General features: G+C 33.0%; 1 protein-coding gene across 4 annotated transcripts in view; it reads left to right on the top strand.

The window, feature by feature from the left end:
* Nucleotides 1-20,282, top strand: part of ADGRB3 (adhesion G protein-coupled receptor B3) — a 696,748-nt gene that overhangs the window by 268,631 nt on the left and 407,835 nt on the right. For all 4 annotated transcript variants that reach the window (XM_045803249.2, XM_087856973.1, XM_087856972.1 and 1 more), the window contains 3 exons: nt 3,867-3,977; nt 9,933-10,094; nt 16,030-16,194. In XM_045803249.2, coding sequence (XP_045659205.1) covers nt 3,867-3,977; nt 9,933-10,094; nt 16,030-16,194 — 438 coding nt within the window. The remainder of the gene's footprint in view (nt 1-3,866; nt 3,978-9,932; nt 10,095-16,029; nt 16,195-20,282) is intronic.

The raw sequence follows: 20,282 nt of genomic DNA, 5'->3' as shown, positions 1-20,282 counted from the left end.
TTTGACTATATCCAAGACAAAAAGTAGTGCAGGTTGATCATAGAATGTAAGTAAGACATAATTTTGAGAGTTTGTTGAGAAGCATTCATGGCCTGGGTTAGGGTGGTTTCTGGGGGAATGCAAAGGCAAGGTAGCTAATAAGTGAAGTTAGTATTTATATCGCAAAATAGATTGCAGTTATAATTTATCAACTAATCTGATGCACCGCTTGCCTACACATTGAAAAGTAAACACTTGGTAAAATAGCAAATGGATGTGTGTACATTTTCACTTATTGATGACTGTGATTTCACATTATTATAACCCTTGATTTCCAGACAAAAACTTCACAACTAACAATTGATTGTCAAGAGTTAGTTTTCAAGTCTATTTGTTTCTTAATGATCATGTATTTCTGCATGGGGGAAGAGAAGACATAAAACTATTCTTAAGACAACAAATTTTCGAAACCTTTCTTTCACGTAGCTTTGAGTATGTCTTACTTCCAGAGACTACTGTTTTTATCAAGAAGCACATTGAAAGATTGTATGAGAAAAATGTGCCTAAAAATGAAAGTCATCTCCAATCATTTGAGTTTTATACATGCATAGTTATTTACCCACCACTTCATTGATACCATCAATATAAATATATAGGAAATAACCCTGTATTTTCGTAAGCCATGTACCGTATATACATACACAATATTATGATGCACATTACTTCATTTGATTTCATAACTTGCTTTTCATCGCTTACACAAAGCAGATCATCTTTTTGTTTGTTTATGCTATTTTCCTTGTGTAACTAATGTAGTATGTTATCTTTGCCAACTCAGAATCATATGAGTATAAATCAACAACCCATGAAGAACTTCTGTTACTCAGAGAGCATAATATGCTTAAGGTTTACCTCAACCCACATTCACCACATAAGAAAATAATAGCAAAACTAATAGCTTTTTTTTTTCTGAGTTTGGATGATCCAACTGGCCTTTATTTTCACTAGAAGTAAAGAAAATCAAATGATCATGAAAGGGAACACTGTTTGGAAATATCCCATTGTGAGATATGGGTTGAACTATAACATTGTTGTTAAATCTTACCATTGACAACAACCCTAAAACAAAGATGTATTTTTTTTTCAAACACTTGGTGCATAAACATTGGCAAAAGAAACTCACTTGGTTAAATAATAGTTTACATGCTTCACTTACAAATTCAGATTGTTTTAGGTCAGAAACAATAGGTCTAGAACATTCAAAAAATACCACCATAGTGTTGTTTTTCCACCAGAGAAAAAGAAATAAATTGTTAGTATGTCTTCTGTCTTACAGAGAATTTAGTTATATCAAGTCATCCTGTTAGTTCTCATTTTTTAGAAGTAGTTTTCCAGATAAATTATATTGACAGAAATAATCAAAATGTTCATTTGAAACCTTTGGTTATACAAAAATATATAATCAAGTTCATAGATGATTAAAGAATTTCTTCTTAAATACTGTGACCCAGTATTAAATATCCCAATGTTGGGATACATAATGTTGATTTTTGATGATGAGTAGAATTGAGTAGAAGTGACTATAGTGAAGAATACTGAGATTTAACTTGTGCTATACCTGTGTTTGAGAGATTTAACTCACATTCCAGCTAATAATATGAAATAGTTCACACAGATGCTGGTATCTGTTTTTAAAGATAAGTATTTTACTTGTGTTTAAACTTCAGAAATCATTAAAAATTTAATATGACACTTCTTAAATTATTTTAGCATTGTCCATCAACATACTCAGGACTTTAAATTTCAAGATTGTAGTCCTGGTACAAATAAATGACTTATTCTTAGAAAACAGATTGGAGGCTACTCTCATGCTGCTGCTGAGTTGAAAAATTGTCTTCTTCTAGAACAGGTAATAAATAAACTTATTTACTAAAAGAGGTTTTAAGGAAAAAAAAGAGGAAGAAGAAGAAGAGAAGAGGCAGCAACAGAAGGAAATGTCATAGGCATGGAAAAAAAATTTTTGGTATCCTTTTCCCTCCCAGTGCCAAAACCACCTTAATGTGACCATCAAAGCCTGCAACTTATTTATGCATACGTATACTCTGACTTAAATGTTCTAGTGCTAGACACACACACATACACATTTAAATGATAAATTCAAGAAGAAAGAGGTAAAGCATAATGTTAATAAAAATTACTGCTGAAATTCTTTTGCTGTTTCAGACCCTGAAAATTTTCAATTATATATAATATTTTAAAATACTGGGTAGTACATAAGAGTCTAGATATAAACTTTCCAAGTAGTCAATTTCCAAAATCATTAAATGATATGTGATTAGATGCTTCTTATTAGCATAATGAAACATAGTTTAGGCAGCACATACTGCATACATAAATGAATGGAATGTGAGGTTGTTGGCAGCAATGGAAAATAATGATGGATTTTGCAAGATTAAGCCAACTGACATTTTTTGAAAATTTCCATTTCCTGCCTTGGATTTTATCTAAACTGACAAAAACAAACACACATTTAGATTTCTCAGATTTCTCTTGGGATGTTCTCTTGGGTAGAATACCTGGAAAGAATTTCTGACAAATCAATCTGTGAGGTGCCACACTTTAAAATTTATGTGGGAATTCTCCAGGATGGACAAAAATGTGTGCTAGCCTATTTATCATTAAATAAAAATTGTGGGTAGAATTAGTGCTTACAAGACACAGTGCTCTATTACACAAAGTAAGTTGTAATATTTTAGCAGAAAATTAAAGATTAATTGGAAAAGGTAAAATTATACATTCCCAAATTTTGACATTGGTTCTGGCAATATATCTGCCCTGTCATTAGAACATGTTTTACTCAATAATCTTTGTCATGTATTCAAGTCCTGGTCTTAAGGGCCCAACAATTGTTTTTATGTAATAGAAACACCCTGATAGCTTGCCCCTCGGAAATCCCCTTTCTCCTACCCTCCCTTCCCTGAGCCAGAATCAACAACTATCACATAAATTCAGCTTTTGTTTTATTAAAATTATTTTACAGTAACAGTGCCAGAAGCATGGAACTCTTGCAGAGTTCTAAGCATATGAACTTTTCAAAAATATATTACATGGAGTCTGTCTTTTGTTCAACTTATTTTTTTCTCTTCCCCATTGTCACCGAGTTAGGCCCAGATATTTTTGCCTTTCCTAGGAGGTACAACATTAAAGGATTAAATAACAGAAACCTGGAGCCATCTCTTTTTAAACATAACTTTTAAAAGAGAAAACACTGTCTTACATGTGGTTAGAAAAGGGACGAGCAACTATTTGAGGACAGGGCAGGAGAGAATTAGAATTACTTTAGCCACCACATATCTATGAGCTTTTAAAGGACACTAAGGGCAACCCCATCTTTGGACAAATACTCCATTAAGTGAACATTTGTTTACTTTAGGAAAGCCAGGTTAGAGGATTACTCATTCATTCCTTAAGAAAAGTGCTGAAAAACTTGGAGTTGGGGGTGGTTACTACTCAGCAGAGCATCGGCTGTTATGCAGTCAGGATTATCTCTCTGAAAAACAACAGTTAACACTGTGGTTGTATTTTTTCTGATGTATTGCTTGGAAACATTGTCAGAAAAGCGTACGCTATTTGTTAATTAAGCTAACTTAAAACCTGATGTGTCATTCTATCGACTGTTATTATTGTTTCTTGAAATCTTGCTCTTGTTTGTAGATTTTTTTACTTGAGTTTAGAAATATTCCAAGTAGATTAGTCTCGCAAATTTAGAATTGTAGATTTGATCAGTAACTTCTAGGTATATGCAGGAACATATTGCATGAGACAGTAATGTAATTTGTGAGAAATGTCTACACACAAGCTTTCATATACCTTTATTCTGTCTTTAGAATTTGGAATGATGGGAGATCATACAATTAAAAGTCAGCGACCTCGATCTGTTCATGAAAAAAGGGTCCCTCAGGAACAAGCTGATGCTGCTAAATTTATGGCACAAACTGGTAATACGTTAGTTACATTTTTCTATTTATTGTTGTTAATTTAATGAAACCACTGCATGTTTTCATAATCTTTTGCTGCACATTTGTCAGTTTTTGGAGCTGATATTTTTTTGAGCCATTTTTTTTTTTTTTGTCACCAGTTAAAGTCCATAAATGAAGTAGCTTTGAGTTGAAAAGTGCACCAAAAACATGTGTAAGATTTATTTTGCTTTCAGTATGGGACATTTAAGATTTACATATTCTTATTTACTTATGTCAATTAACTTCTTAAATTGTATCCTTAAACTTTTAAAGAAAGCCAACAGTTACTTTGTCAATAATTGATTATTATAGGACTTTTCAGAAGGAGAATTTTAAATAGGACTTTAAATGATGAAATTTAATTTAGCAGTAAGATGTCGAGTATTTTTTCAAAAGTCGTACATCATATAAATATTAAAAATAAAATGTATGTAAATTAGAAACTTTTTTCAGAATTTTTTTATTTGAAAAGAGAGTTTTGCTATATATGCTAAATAATAAAAAATTGACAGTCTTTATTAGTAAGCTTTAATACATCCCAAACATTAAATATCAACAAAAATCACTTTCTGGTTTGTAAAATTTTTAATCCTAAACTAATTAGATTACTTTCAAATACCTCCCTTGGGGGGGAAATATATATATATATATATATATATGTATGTATATAGCACAATTAAATGCATTCATATGTTGGTTCATCATAATAAATGGGCTATAATTCCATCTGTTTACATTGCATGTAGTACATTCTTCGATGAAAATGTATTTAAACTATGTTATGAACATTTTCAGCTGTCACTTTTATTTCAGGAAATTGCAAACTAACAGGTTTATCTATGTCTTTATAAATTTTTATACGTTCCAATCAGGATGATCTGTTTTACCATTAATATTGAAGTTTCAGTACTTGATCAGCTTGTTGACATGACATGGACTGATTTTGATGAAATTCTCTTGAAAAATGAATATTTCCTTTAGTTTACATTTTCTTAGGATATTTACTCTGAACATTAAATTTGAATCTACAACTTAAAATGCAAATACTCTTAATGGATTGTGCCCTTGGTGAGTAGTATAGTAGGTCAAAGAATTCTTCAAAACAAGAACAATGTTTACAATAACTTCTGCATTAAGGACATATTTTTAGCTTTTTTTAATATATATGTTGCAGCCAGACCCAGAAATGAAGAAAACTTGCTTATCTGGATTGCTTTTGGTGCAGCTTCCTATTTAACAAAACGTGACATATTTTTACTATTTGTTCAAACAGGTCCAAAAGTGCATTGCCAGGGTCAGGTAAATTTTCAAATTATTAAATGTATTTTTCTCCCTTACCCGGAGCAAAAAGTCTCAAGCACTGACCAGAGATTGGGGAATATTTGACTTTAACTAGAGGCATAGGGCATGGGCTGACCACTCAGCCTCCTTCCAGTGCATCTCATAGGGCATTTCTGCAATATCAGAGATGTTTTTCCTTTTTGCACAAGAAGTGGCAGTCATTGTCTTGCTGAAATTTATTAAAAGTGGGCTTACTTGGGAGTGAAATGGTGAGCGGTAGTTTTAAATTCCCAATAATGTGGTAAAATTAGTTGATGCATAAATATGCAATTTGGCCAGGAGCTTTTGTATAAATTCAGTTTTTGCATTTGCCTGTGACATAAACCAAGAGAATTCAGTTCTCAGCCAAAACCTTTTTTGCAAATTCGAATCACAGGGAACATGATGTTCTCTTAGTGAGAAATTACTAATTTCTGTTTTCATTTACTGGTTCTTTTTCAAGCATTGCTTTGTATCTAAAATATAATAACACTTGATTTGGTAAAGTAGATGAAACACTTATTAAATAGATCCATGAGGAGCATTAAAACCATTTCCTTATATTGTTGACAATGATTTAGAAAAGGCAATGAAAAATTAAAGTTCTGAAAATATCGATTAGATGTTTGAATTGATGTGTAATAAATATTTATTATTTTATTTTAAAGCAAAAAGAGTTTAGGTAAATATAAAAACACATGTAATACTTATTTTAAATTTAAATTATTACAATACTGATAAAAGACTGGAAAACTGCATTATTTTAAATGTTTTTTAAAATATGTAATTTGACACCAGGCAATTATAAAGTTAAAAAGAGAGGGGCTGTTTTTTTCCCCTTCAATATTTTCTGAGATTATACTTTCTTTAGGTGTTAAGGTAGTTAGTCTGAGTAAGTGCAACTAAGTGTCACATAATAAAATCTTACAAAGGTTAACGTTTACTTATAAAACTTTGATATTGGTCTTTCAAACCAGGAAATTGGTGTTACATATAAACAATGATAAACATTTGCTAATATTAATTTGAGAATGAAGAAAAATGCAATAGAGGTAAAATCGAATGATGGAAGACATTATGTCTTTTATATTAGTCTTGAGGGAAAACAAAGCAAAACCTCTAAGCCTTTATAATTAAGAATTACTTCTCAAAATGAATAACCTGGCCTCTTCAACCAAAATGATCAATAAACCTTGTATCTGAAAAGTGAGCTTTCTATAAAGTAATACCGTGAGTGGAAATGGTTTTTAAAAGAGGAACATTTGGCAAAATAATGTTACTTTATCAAAAGAACTTAATCATTTTGGTCAGTCCAATAACTGAGATAAGCTAGTTTAAGTATAAATGCATACTTCTTTAGAGCCTAAGACACAATTTATATTTATGGTAAAGAGAAATGAAATGAAGTGTTAAGATACAGACATTTAATAGAGACATCCAAATTAGATGCCAAAAGATGGCTTAAGACAATTTAATTGCACTAGGTGGTTTTTAACACCATAGTCATCAAATGATCTTATAAACATGTTTAGAAAAGTGGTCCTGTATTCCAGTGGGGGAAAATAGCCTATATTTGTAAAGTATAGCATGTTATCTAAAACAGAAATATAAAATGAAAAGTATGTTTCTAATTTAATCATTTTAACATACTTGCAAAATTTTATATTAATATTTTTTATAATTTAAAACACACTCACACATTATCTCATTTAATCCTCACAACATGCATTTTGAGGTAGATGTATTACCCATTTTATTGAGAGGTTCAGAGAAATAAAGTGACTTTTTCAAGGTCACAGAACTAATATTCAGTAGCTTCTCATCAAACACAGGTCCTCTGACTTTAATTACAGTGCTTTTCCAATCCCCTTTCATGTTTCGCATCAGGATAAAGAGCCTTAATAGTGCCTCAGACACTGGAGTGTTCTACACCGTGTTTCACATGCCTTCTCTGGCACAAGTTAATGAACCAGAGTAGTTTGTGCTATCTCCAAAGACAGACATATTAAAAATAGTATACTTTGTATTATACTTAACTATTTTACTATCAGTGAGTTTTTGAAAATATACATATCTTTCTTACAAAGTATATGAGCTATTTCTCACAGTCACCCAAAGTGCTTGACCTGAATAGTCTTCACAGTTTTCGGAATGAAGTGACAGCAAGGAAATCATAACTAGTTAGTGGAAATGTCACTTGAAACTATACCGTTTGAGATATAATGAGGTCATTTTGGTAGGTAGGCTGGTATTTGAGTGGCAAAATTTGATTCATAATGTGAAAGCCAATATATATTTTATCCATTTATTTATTTTGTTTTTGATCAACAAAATGAACTATCAATTTGAGCGAGTGAAGAAGGCCAATTCTGAGCACTAATTACCAATCTCTTATGATCTACGCATCACTGCTTAGCCTGTCGAACATCATTACAGTATACGTTCAGAAGCAGCCCAGATTTTTTAATATTTGTACAGAAATACATTTAAAAATAGATCTTGATCCTGATTCATTGCTCAACTTAATAAAAACATTTTTAATGCCATCATAACAATGCGAGGCCGAGAGGACTGCTTTTGTGGAAAAATATAACAACTTTATGCATAACCTTTATCATTTTACTTATAGAATTTACGTTGTTCAAGGTTTTCTAGCTCTTAATTAATAACATACAACCATAATATTTCTACTTCACTTACTCTCGTCACAACACTGGTTGAAATATCAAAAGAAAAAGCTTTGCATTATATTTTTCCTAACCTTACGCTTAAATTCTTCATCCCTAAATACATATATGTTCGTATACACCTATATGTGTGGATATTTTTTAACCATTGCCATATTATGGGGTTCTAGAATAATGATTTTTAATTTTTAGAGTATTCTTTAATGTAAAAGAACAAATTATGAGGCCTGACTTTAAATATTATTCAAATGGTCATCCAATAACATTTTTATGAAGTAGTTAAATATAAATTGGTGAAGGCCAAAAAGACTAAAATAATCAAGGGTAATCTACAGAGGACTTTCAGGACAAACACTGATCCAACACTGAAAAAAAGTCCTATTTAATGTAATACATCATCCCAGTTACCACTGTTTCTGCCCTTATGTTATATATCTAGTCATAAATGCCTTATAAGCTATGCCTCTAGGTGCATAAATGCAGACCAAGATAAGAGCAAATCGTTACAATGGTGCTACCCAAATTGTGACTGCTGGACTTATGCTTATCTCTGGACTAGTTTTTATGGGCCCCTGAGGAGATAAGAAGCTTATACCAGAATGTAAATTCAACGACTTTATCAAGCACATGTTTTATTTCAGCTAACTTTCTTGTTTGTTTCTTTGGGAAGAAAGAAATTCTCAGTGAAGAAATCAGCAAGTTGCGTTACATTCTGGTTCAACCTCCTTCTGTCCTGGAGTACTGTCTATGGACCAGCTGTCTTGAGTAGCACTGCAAGTAGTTTCTAAGTCATTTACTAACCTTTCAAAAGAAAGAAAGATGGACAAATAGATTATCATATTCTATTTTTTGAATTCTATTCCAAAGGCAAATTCTAAACAGAACTTATAAAATATAAATCATTCCTTGGTTTATATAATCAGCGATACAAAGTATTCAGAAACAGTTCACCTGCAAACCTTTCCCACAACGAAATAAGTAACTTAAGCTCTTCCTGCTAGCAGTTAAATGCCCCAATTTTGTATTTGGGGAAAAGCAACTGCAAGTTTTCAAATCAGTGTTAAAAATCTATCCTGAACATGATGCCAGAATAGAATCAGAAGTCCATCGTGATGGTCTTAGAAATTCTTGACTTTAAGTCTTTTTGGGACATGACTTAGATAATAATAGAAACTAGACGTAATTTTAGTGTGATGCTTACTCTGAGAAAATTAATGAATTCAGACAATCATTGGCTTTTTAGGGCCCTATTTTGAATAAATTAATAGAAATCATAGAGAAATTTTCCTTCATTTTGAGCAAAACTCACTCCTCTAGATCATGAGGGAAATTGTGAGCAGAAGAATTATCACAAAATAAATAGCTGTCATAGGATGAAAAAGTAAGAATTGCACTAGGAATAAATTATAAATATGTGTCAGTGTTTAACACAGTAAAAATTAGATCTCCCCAAACTCCCAGGACTCCGCCTTGTCCAGCATTAGAAAGGAGGCCGCTAGGCAACAAAGGGTTAGGGAAGAAGCATACATCAATATATTCCCACTCACCAAAGCCCGAGTAAGTTTAGCAATACATTTTGCTTCCTCTCCCATCCAAAGGACAAAGTTTTAGATCGGCCTGAAGAGAATCCCTTCAGCAATCATCGTTGAAAAATGCTGACTGGTCCCTTCATTGTGTCTGTAGCACAGCGTCATTGTGAAGAGTAGTTTTGCCGACAAGGTTATAAGAAACTTGGACCTCGCATCAGTGTCATATGTATCTCCCTTTAAATGTATTTTTCTCTGAAATGTTTTCTTGTACCTTTTGATGTAATGTCATATTTTTACATTTAAATTATTCTTGCATGTCATAATGTCAGTTTGGTATGATGCTTAGTAAATGAATATTCAAAGCAGTATTTCATGTTTATTTGTTGTCTTGCACACAGGTGAATCTGGTGTGGAAGAGTGGTCCCAGTGGAGCACATGCTCAGTTACTTGTGGTCAAGGGTCGCAGGTGCGAACCAGAACTTGTGTATCACCTTACGGGACACACTGCAGCGGCCCATTAAGAGAATCAAGGGTTTGCAATAACACTGCCCTCTGTCCAGGTAGTGTTAGCAGCAACTACAACTGTGGATGTTATTGAATTGTGTCATGCTACGCATTTGGAAAGATTTGTTATTTTCATATGAATTGGGTATAGGCGTTTTAATTAAAGTGGATAAGTTTAACTCATATTCAGCTGTGAAATTTTGTCATATATGTGATGATTTCTGCTTTCAGAGTAGTCAGGAAATTACATAAATGACTCCCCTACCCACTGCAACTATACGCTTGAAATTTCTGTATCTGCTTCTAATAGTATTTACGATTATAATAGCTTTCCTTATTTCAGGTGGCAAAAATGTCCAGTTGAATGCTTGAGGAAACGTAATCTTGCAGGCATACTGGGAATGTGATCTGTACCCATTGGTTAAGGCAGTGCTTGATACAGTCTTTAAAGCAGTTAGCTGTTTTCCTTTTACTTACTTGGCTCTATCAGAGAAAATAGTTCCCCTGACCAAAGGACATTCTGTTAATTTATTTCATTCAAGTGACTGTCCTCATCCAAGCCATCCACTGCATTGTAAACTTTAAAGTCGTTAATGGAGAAAAAAATCTTCAGTGTTAAGTGGAGCACAGCACAGTGACTTGCCCAGGTAGGGTGAGATTTTCCAGGTGACTTCAAGATTTTGTTCTCATTTGAGGCCTACACGCATATTACAGGCATTTCTTCTTAAATTACTGACTTTGATGGAAAAAATGAGCACTAAAAGGAATTTGGGCTTCCTTTCACTAAGTCCAAAGTACATGATATTGTGAATCTCCAGGTTTATATTTCTGTTCAACTATTTGGTGGATGGGTGATGCAAACTTATTGACCATTGCAGTTGATGCTGGGCTTGCATCCACCATTTGGCCTCCAAAGGGGGTGGGCATAAAGAGAGGGATTGGCAGTACAGCACCTCTTCATTTGCTAAATTGTGCGTAAAAGTTTTCTGATGACTTCCATTTCCAGACATGGCTGATTTTGCAGTTGCTAAAAGTAAGAATAGAGAGTAGGTAGCATGGGAGAAGGGCAGGGACAGTCCCAATTTCCCAGCAGAATAAGCAAGGGCAACCCATTAAAAGACAGTCTGGAGGAGTTGCTGTTTAATGGGTACAGGGTTTTGATTTGCAAAATGAGTAAGTTCTGGAGTCCTGTTTTACAACAATGGGAATATATTTAACACTACTGAATTGTACACTTAAAATAGTTTAGATGATACGTTTTCTGTTATGTATTTTTTTTGTCACAATAAAAGACAAGACAATTTGGAAGAAACTAAAGGGAAAGGAAGTGGTGGGCAGAACGTGGAGGAGAGCTGATGCCTGAGATGGGAAATCCCTTTATAATGGAATTGGGAGAAACAGAGCAGCAGATTAAGGTAGAAGTAAAAGCTAAACAGGGCAGAAAACTATGAGGAAGGGAAGACAGAATTAGCAAGAGCAACAATAATTTCCACTGAAAGCAAGAAAAACCAATGAGAGTCAGTGGGAATTAAACTAGATGAGAAGGAACATCAAGTGAAAAAAAAAAAATCAGATGGAAAAAATGCTTATGGAGGTCATGGAAGGGGAGGACAATGAAAAAAGATGCCAAAACCAGGGGTTAGAGAGCAAACAGACTCTAGGTCTGTTAGGCAAGAAAAAATGAGCTGAAGGTTTTCAGAATTACCAAATTTCTTAATTTTGTAGCTAAAATGACCTCATGAGTAAATGTGGGTTTTCAGCTGGAGTGGGTAGAGTACATTTTCTCATATATAAAGCTGGCCCCTAGCTACAGTATCAAGCTTTCTGTCCTGGGCAATGAGAAAAGTGTCAATAGAGAATTAAGCTGTGCTTGATATATACATTTATCTTGTTAGCATCCTTCTGAAAACTCAAGTTCCCTTCAACATACAAGGGTAGAGTCTAATGGCAAATGGATCCCCAAGTGGAAGTCTGAGAGGGTGCTCAAGTGTTCTCCACAATTCTCCATTCAGTGCTTACTTCCAGCCACTCGTTATGCACAGTCATATGGTTGACATATGGAAACTTCCATCTTTCTGCCAGAGACTGCTGATTAATCCCTTCACTGGGCAAGGAGAGCATCTGTCTTGGGACCAGAGTGCTCTCCCTTTCACTCTGTGTCTGATGTTTAGAAAACTGAATAATATTCTGATTGTAAAGTTTTTCCTCAATTTCTTAAACCTCCTACCATTATACCTACTGAAGAAAGACATACTGATCATTAGTTCCTCTTCACCTTCGTAGACTGTACGTTTGTCTTTCTAAATTTGGTTAAATAGTGCTGATGATAAGAAAATGTGTCTTTTAATCATTGTTATAGTTCAGATGTTGAATTTAAGAGAATGGAGAGTTTTGTTGGTTTCTTTTTGATTTTCTAAAACCGAACACTAATTTAGCAGCTTTGTTATTTTAAAAATATAGAATAAGTATTTCATTATAGGAAGTTGGGATATCTTTTACATGGTTATTGTATTCGTTATGAAATATTTTGTGTTCAATATTTTGTTTAGTTAGTTGCCATGGTGGTAAATATGTACTTTTTGGATATAATATGTCATGAAAACAGTAACCAAAAGTGAATTTAAAAACTTAAATAGTATCTAAACAGTGTAAATATCTTTCTAAAATAATACCTTAAATTCCCAAGAAGAAAATTAGCTCAGAAATCAATAACCTAGTTGTCACACTATGGATATTTAAGTGTGTTTGGCATTTAATTAATGAAAATGACACAAGGACAAAATGAATGTCAAAGCCACTTTCCATAAAATATATGGAATGATAGAATTTGAGCTTGTATTTATTTGCCCTACTAAAGCCTAATCAATAGTGTTATAAATTAGTTGCCTTTCACCCATATTATCCTAATTTCAAAAGAAGGGTTTTCTTAATTAAATTGCATAATAATGTGTTACTTCTAATATGGATCCTAAGACATACAGCCTTTTGCAAATTGTTGCTTTGACATTATAGTCTCTTCAAAAATTCTTATTACTCAGAGCAGAAAATGATAGGGTTAAATAGCAAGTAAATTGAGAAAGTAGAGAGTTACATTAAATTGTGTTTTTACTGTCCTGGTTTCTGACTTACAGTTTTATGATCTCTTCCAGGGTTTCTCAACCTCGGTACTATTGACATTTTGACATGGATAAATCTTTGTTGTGGGAGGCTGGCCTGAGCATTCTTGGATGCCAGTAGTGTTCCTCCTTCCCCTGAGCTGTGACAATCAAAAATTTCTCTGGACATTGCCAAATGTCCCCTGGGGGGCAAAATTGCCCCTGGTTGAGAACCACTGGTTTACTCTATATGTCTTCTAAACCTTTAGAAGTTTATTTGGGCTAAGGAATGGTTTTGATTTTTTTTTTTTTTTTTTTTTTTTGGTAAATGTTACAGTATCCACATCTACATATTTCTTAAGAAAAAAACCTTTCACTTAAAAGAGTTATATTATAAGTCCCAATGTAAATTATAAGGTAATTTGTATGCTTATTTCAAAATCTGGTAGTAATATAATTTGTAGATTGTGTATTCCTCATTTCATCTTTAGATAGCACAGAGTAGGGATGTGATACTATAGCTAGTGTCTAAGTAAAGAAGAAAATTATAAAACTTGATTAATTTGATTTAAGTTTCTTGATTTTATTAGGCACATTTTCCAAATGAACTAGATTATTTACAGATTTTCATACTTTACTTGCAAGGTAAAAGAATTTATATAACAATTTGCCACTAAAATACAAATATCTTTATTCTTTAACATAAATCTTATGAATAGCATCTATTAAATTATATGTGTTATAATTTCCAACTAATTCAATAATATCTAAAATAAACTATTATTAATAATTTTGATTCTTTTTTTTAAAGGAATATTTTTTAATTTTATTTTTTTTAAATGATGTGGAGGAGTCATGAAATTTCACCATGGAACAATTAAGAGTGTTAAAAAATAGGGAGTAATATACTTTTGAGGGGAATCCAACTTCATGATTTAACTAAACCGTCAAGATTAATCAACATTTCTTTAAGATTAGTAGAGAAAAATCTGCCAATTTAGCAGCTTTTTTTAAAGCTTTGTTCAACGAATACAGAGCAATGTGATTTGATTGAGGAGAAAATTAGCAGAACCAGCAATATGAATGCAATATGATCTATTAACACTTTATGTAGACAATAGGGGAAGAAAATTTAGTTTTTAAATGGAGAAATCTTGGTAATTAAAAATAAATGCAAAAATTAATTAAAGATATATGTTTTATATGACAAAATACATTCATATATAATATTTTTAAAATATTTTGCTTTCATTGATCATATATACCTATATGTAAATATACGTATATGCATATATTTTTCCTTAGAGTTAAATACAGACTCAGTATTTAATCTTATGCCAATAGATACAGAGTGGCTTTGATTTTCCAAACTTAAATGAGAAAACTGTGAACATATTAATTTCTTTCATTCTCTTACTTTTTTTCTATGTAATATTTTAAAAATATATTTTCCAGCAACTTTCTCAGAAACCTGAAGAATTTTTCACTGAGTATTACACAAATTTGGCTAACTTTTTCAATATTTCAATATATTTTCACAACCAGTTCGGTCAACTCAATAGCATAAATAGAAGAGAATGGGGTGCCTCATAATTAAGGTATCACGTATGTGTTTTTAAAGTAGCAAGTTGGTTTGCATATACATGCAAAATATTCTAGCTATACTATATTTACTCGCATAACACCTGTGACACTTTATATGGATCCTGCTTACCCCTACCGATGTTGAGGAGAAAGTGAAATATTTTTCATCATCCATTCTAAATTTCTACTCCCCCTTCTCATTCTAGTGGTTGTCCTATCAGTCTTCTCCTCATGAACTTCTACGAGCATACTAAGACCAGAGGTTCAACACCAAGATAAGAGCTTTTGAGCCAAAGAGCACATTTTGCCCAGCTTCCTTTTATTTGTATTACCTATGGAGTGCTAGTCCTTACTATCCCAAATATTAAAAATTGGGATGAGATTGGTGATTTGATTGTGGCAAAGAAGGGATCTAAATTTTAAACTCGAATAGACTTTATGCAAAAGATGTCAATATGTATTCATAGTGGCTCTTATGGAGGGAGCACAAATTATGTTAATATTTCTGATTAGTTTGAATCCATTGTAATGGCATAATTGAAGTATTGGTGTATGTATACTTATGTTAGGAATAATCCCAATTAGATCATTTGTTTCTCTAGAAACTTTTATTTATTAGGAGGATTTCCAGTGCATGAAGTTATTGCAAGAAGAAAGAAATCTTCATATTGCCACTCATTTTAAAAGAGGGCAAAGAGGAGAATCTTATGCGAATAGAGTTTTTGAAATTTCTGTCTTATTCAAAGACAGTGACTTTAAACACCCACATTTTTTAAATGGCAAAAATACATTTATTTTCTAAAATGTCAAGCTAATAAACTATTTAAAATATGTACCATTAACTTTCAGATTTTTTTTAAATTTTTGACATCAAAGTCATTAGGCTTGAAATTTTAAGAATTAAGTTGGCCCTTATGTATTTAAATGCAAACTTAACGCTAGAAGATCATATCTGTTATAAGAAATTTAGTTTTCTATACTACCTTATGTTTATATTACTTTTATTTAAAAATAACTCATGACTGTTTTACTATGAGGGAGAGAGGTGCATTGCCATTAAAATAAGAACACATTTAAAGTTTATGACAAATAGCTGTTCGAATACAGGGGAAAAAAAGTACATGTCATTTTGCATTATTTTAATGAATTTTCAAACTAACCTTTGCATTTTTTGGCAAATAAGAATGTTAACTGAGCTGTTAAAATATCTTCATACTGTCTATTTGATGATTTTTTTTCTTTAAAATTAAGAAAAAAAACTTTGACTTTACCTCTCTGCTTTTGTTGTTGAAGCTTCTTTGCTTTATTACAGTACATGGAGTTTGGGAGGAGTGGTCACCATGGAGTTTATGTTCATTTACATGTGGTCGAGGCCAAAGAACAAGAACAAGGTCGTGCACACCTCCTCAGTATGGAGGAAGGCCGTGTGAAGGACCTGAAACACATCATAAGCCTTGTAATATTGCTTTGTGCCCAGGTGAGCGTATTCTGCATTTGGTGAACTTTGTATTTGTGTCCTCTGTATGTGGTCCCTGGTACACGTAGGAAATATTACGAGTACAACCTTTATTCAGTCACATTGGAAAATGTGTCCTTTGGTTACTATTTCTTGCTTAAAACTGGGTACTTTCCTTTATTCTATCATATGCAATGGTTTATAGTAGTTCCTTGACTGAGTACCAAACTCACCTTTCTTCGGTTTCTATAAATATGTATATTAATTCTTTCCACTAAGATTTTATCCATACTCGTTTTCCTTCCTAGAGAAATTATAAGGAGCCCCAAAGACTTGACTATTGCCTTGATACTATAACTAGAGACTGTTGTAGAGGCAGTCCTTTTGATGTCATTGTCTCATACTCACTCAGTTAAGGAGTGGGGATTCACCGCTGATCATGTATAGAAATGATAGATATTTGTTAGGAAAACAGACTTTATAGATTCACTGTTAGATGCATAAGATGGTTAGCTCATAAATGACATATAACTTCATGTGATTATGAAGACTATATAGTCTGTTCATAGAGTATATTTGTAATCCTAAATTTTAGTTTCCTTTAAAATGTTTCAATGCTATTTTACCTGAACTTGATAACTTCACCATTATTATGGATAGAAGTCTTTATAATGCTGTTATTTAGGTTGTTGAAACAGTCAAACATAAAACAAATACCTAAAAAATGAAAAAGACTGATCTTCAATTCAAGGAGCTTGCAACTTAGGAGAGAAAATACACACAAAGAAATGATAGAATCTCCCAGGAACTAGCCAAGGCACATTTTAGAGGTAGAGATAGACATGAGTGGGAAATGGCAAAGGCCAGAATGGCAAAGACTGATATAAATAACCATTGTCTACTCCTTGGGAGACTTTTTCGTTGGCCCATTCTGCATGCAAGCAACGTAGCTGAGATCCTGGTAATGTGCTCCAAACACATTATCCAGCTCACATTCAGTCCCATTTGTAATCTCAATTCCCCAAGGTAATATCCTATGTCATGAAGCAATGATTCAGTTTCTCTGGAAATTTTAAGTATCTAAAACATTTTGAGACTGCGAAAATCATCCAAAATGTAGATAAGTAACAGTCATCTCACGAGCTTGTTCCCTTTTACTTCAGAGAAAGACTACTAGGTTCCTATATCAGGAATATACTTTTAAAGATGTAGTAGTTATATTTACTCCTAGAATTTTATGAATTCTATGAATTATGAATATAACTTGTACAGTTCAATATTCATGTAATTATGAATATTAGGGAGTCAAAATTGTGATTCCTTATTTGCAAATCACCCCCAGAAAATCTATTTATGGAGTCAATTATGTTCTGTTATTTCTATCTCTCTATAAACATACAGACAAGCACATATATATATTAATGCCCTGCCTTTTTTCCAAAGATTTGGGCAAGCTTACACAAATTTTAGAATTTTTTAAACTACTGAGCTATGGTATTTACAGAAAGTCAAATATAGTTCATTCTTATTTGTCCATGGAATGTGAAAAAATAGATAATGTGGGGAAATGAAAAATAATAGCTAACTGTAGACTCCCTTTTAATATATTAGTTTTTATTACTTCTTTTACCTCCGTTAATCCCCATTGGTGTAAAGATAAAAATGGAACTGATCAGTTAAAATGTTATCAACTGTGTTTCTCATAGTCTACTTTCTATGAACTTTCTAGGAGTAAAATGCCTAGGGGTCAAGAGATAGGAATGCTAAGTTGTAGGAATTCAGATAAGAAAACTCATTTTTCTCAGTTGATATGATTGTTTTATCACTGAAGTAGTAACCACATGTGTTTTCAAGCTAGTTGTGTTGTAAAGTATTATGCTGTCATTGGAATCACTCTAAGACCATTAAAATTAGGTTTTTCTTTTGTGTAGGTCTTTCTTTAATTTTGGAAAGTTATGTTTATATTATTTGTAAAACTGGCCTAACTCATATTCTCTCATAGGTGAGCATTATGGATATATATTGGGTACCTAATAACTTTATTATGCATTGTTTCTGACTACTGTTTCCATTCTTGAATTTAGTTATATCATAAAAGATATAAAACTGTTACCATGTTGTATACCAATTTCTTTACTATTTCAAAGGGAATTTTAATGGCTATGATTTAAAAAAAAAAAGGTTTTATACCAAACATTTTGACATAATGCCTTTGAAATATGTAGGATTTAATCAGTGCAAACATTTGGAATTCTCCTTAAAACTAACTGTTTTATAGCTAAACTCAGGTGCCTTCACTATATATAAAAACATCATCATGTGTGGACAAGATGTAAGACACTACTGAGAAGAATATATAGTCCCCGATCTCCAGAAATTTGTAATCTCTTCAGAGGATTCAGACATAAGCCTGTGAAAAGTTGAATGCAGTTCTGATAAACACATATAAACACTCCAGTGAGTGGGGATAATTTGAAATCTCAGTGACTTCAGCCTACATTTCTTGGAGCCATCCAACCTGAGATCCCGGAGACAACATCCAAGGAGTAAAGCTGTGATAGGCAGTATATCAGTAATGAAGAAAATGGGCCAAGACCTATACACTTGGTTCCCCTTGTCTAGGCCAATTGTCAAGTGGAGACCAGAGGAGAACAGAAGAAACAATTAAAACAAATTTGGTCTCAACTCAGCAACTTTACAAGCTCTGACCGTGTGGCTTGTGGTAATGGGCGGTGATATTTTAGTGTGGAATCACATCGGAACAGCATCCAGTGTCACGCTTTTAAGAAATACATGTAACCACTGCAATGAAAGGGATGCTACGTAGGGCTGATATGTATTGTTCACAGCAAATAATGAAACATGTTTTATTTATGCAAATTTTGACATCAACTTAAAAGTAGATGATATCCTACTTTCATCAGATACTTTCCTTAGTCAATGTCCAACTTTCTCCCACTTCTTTTGAGGTGAGGGAAAGCTATCTGCCTGGGATCCATATAAGGAGAGAGGAAAGAAAGGAAAGGGTAGGTATGGTATTTCCTAGTATAAGTTATCACTTCCTAATGTGTATCATGTCTAAGAACAGATACCAGTGTTGATGAAGGGAGGTGAGATAAAGATATAGAGCAACAAGAGGGATCCACTATGACTCATTCACTAACTGTAAACATGTTACCCCATTTTCCTCCCTTTCTCATTTATACTAATAATTAAATGTGATATTACAGAAGGGTGTGTGTATGTATGTATATGTCCAATGGTACTTGTGGTCTGTTTTTCTTATCTCGCAAAACAGAATTTCTGGAAGTCCATGTTATCTCTTTTCTCTGATTTTCCATCGCAATCCCCAAACATCAGATTCATTGTAGTGTTAATTAGTATGTGTGAGGAAATTGTCTTTAATTGCCTATTTATCTCTCTGTGCAACTTTGTACTAACAGAATCCAATACATTACTATTGAATGGATTTTCTTGATGGATATATCCAAAATTTTAGTTCTCATCCCCCCAAAAAATTACAGGACAATTTCTGGGTATATTTATTAATACGTTGATCTGGTGTGGTGGAACTTGGACTTCCACAAGAGAACACTTATTTAACATTTAGGTATCACCTTTTAATATCTGTGTTCCTCCTCTGATGCTTAGTCTCTTCATCTGTAAAATGGGCACAATAGCACACCCACTTCACAGGACTGTGAGAGGACCTTGTGAGATGCTGTAAGGGAGATAACTTGGTAAACAACAAACGGTGTATAAGTATGGGTATTATTATTATGTCGGCACCCTATAGTCAAAGTCCATTGGGATGACACTTGTACTTGAGCAAGTTGGATTCATTACTCTTGGCTTTGAGGGGAAATTAAGATAGGGAACTATGGGGCATCTCAGTAAGAAGGTGTTAAGAAGACTTATTAGGGGTTGGACTTGTTTTGGGTGATTTCAAGGAGGTTTTTAGGAAATGGGGCTTTGCTCTGGTTTTAAGAATGTCTGGATGGGGAAAAATCTACGATTGAGTATTTTAATGAATTTTCCAGGAGGAGAGAAAACTTTCTGTAATTGGTGAACAAGTGGCAGTCACTCATATTAGCTGAGAGAAGAGAATG

Source organism: Ursus americanus, chromosome 29 (genome assembly GCF_024610735.1).
Source record: "Ursus americanus isolate L20-20 chromosome 29, mUrsAme1.1.p, whole genome shotgun sequence".
NCBI lineage: Eukaryota > Metazoa > Chordata > Mammalia > Carnivora > Ursidae > Ursus > Ursus americanus.
Note: the sequence above shows the minus strand (reverse complement) of the source record. Positions and strands in the feature narration are given on the sequence as shown.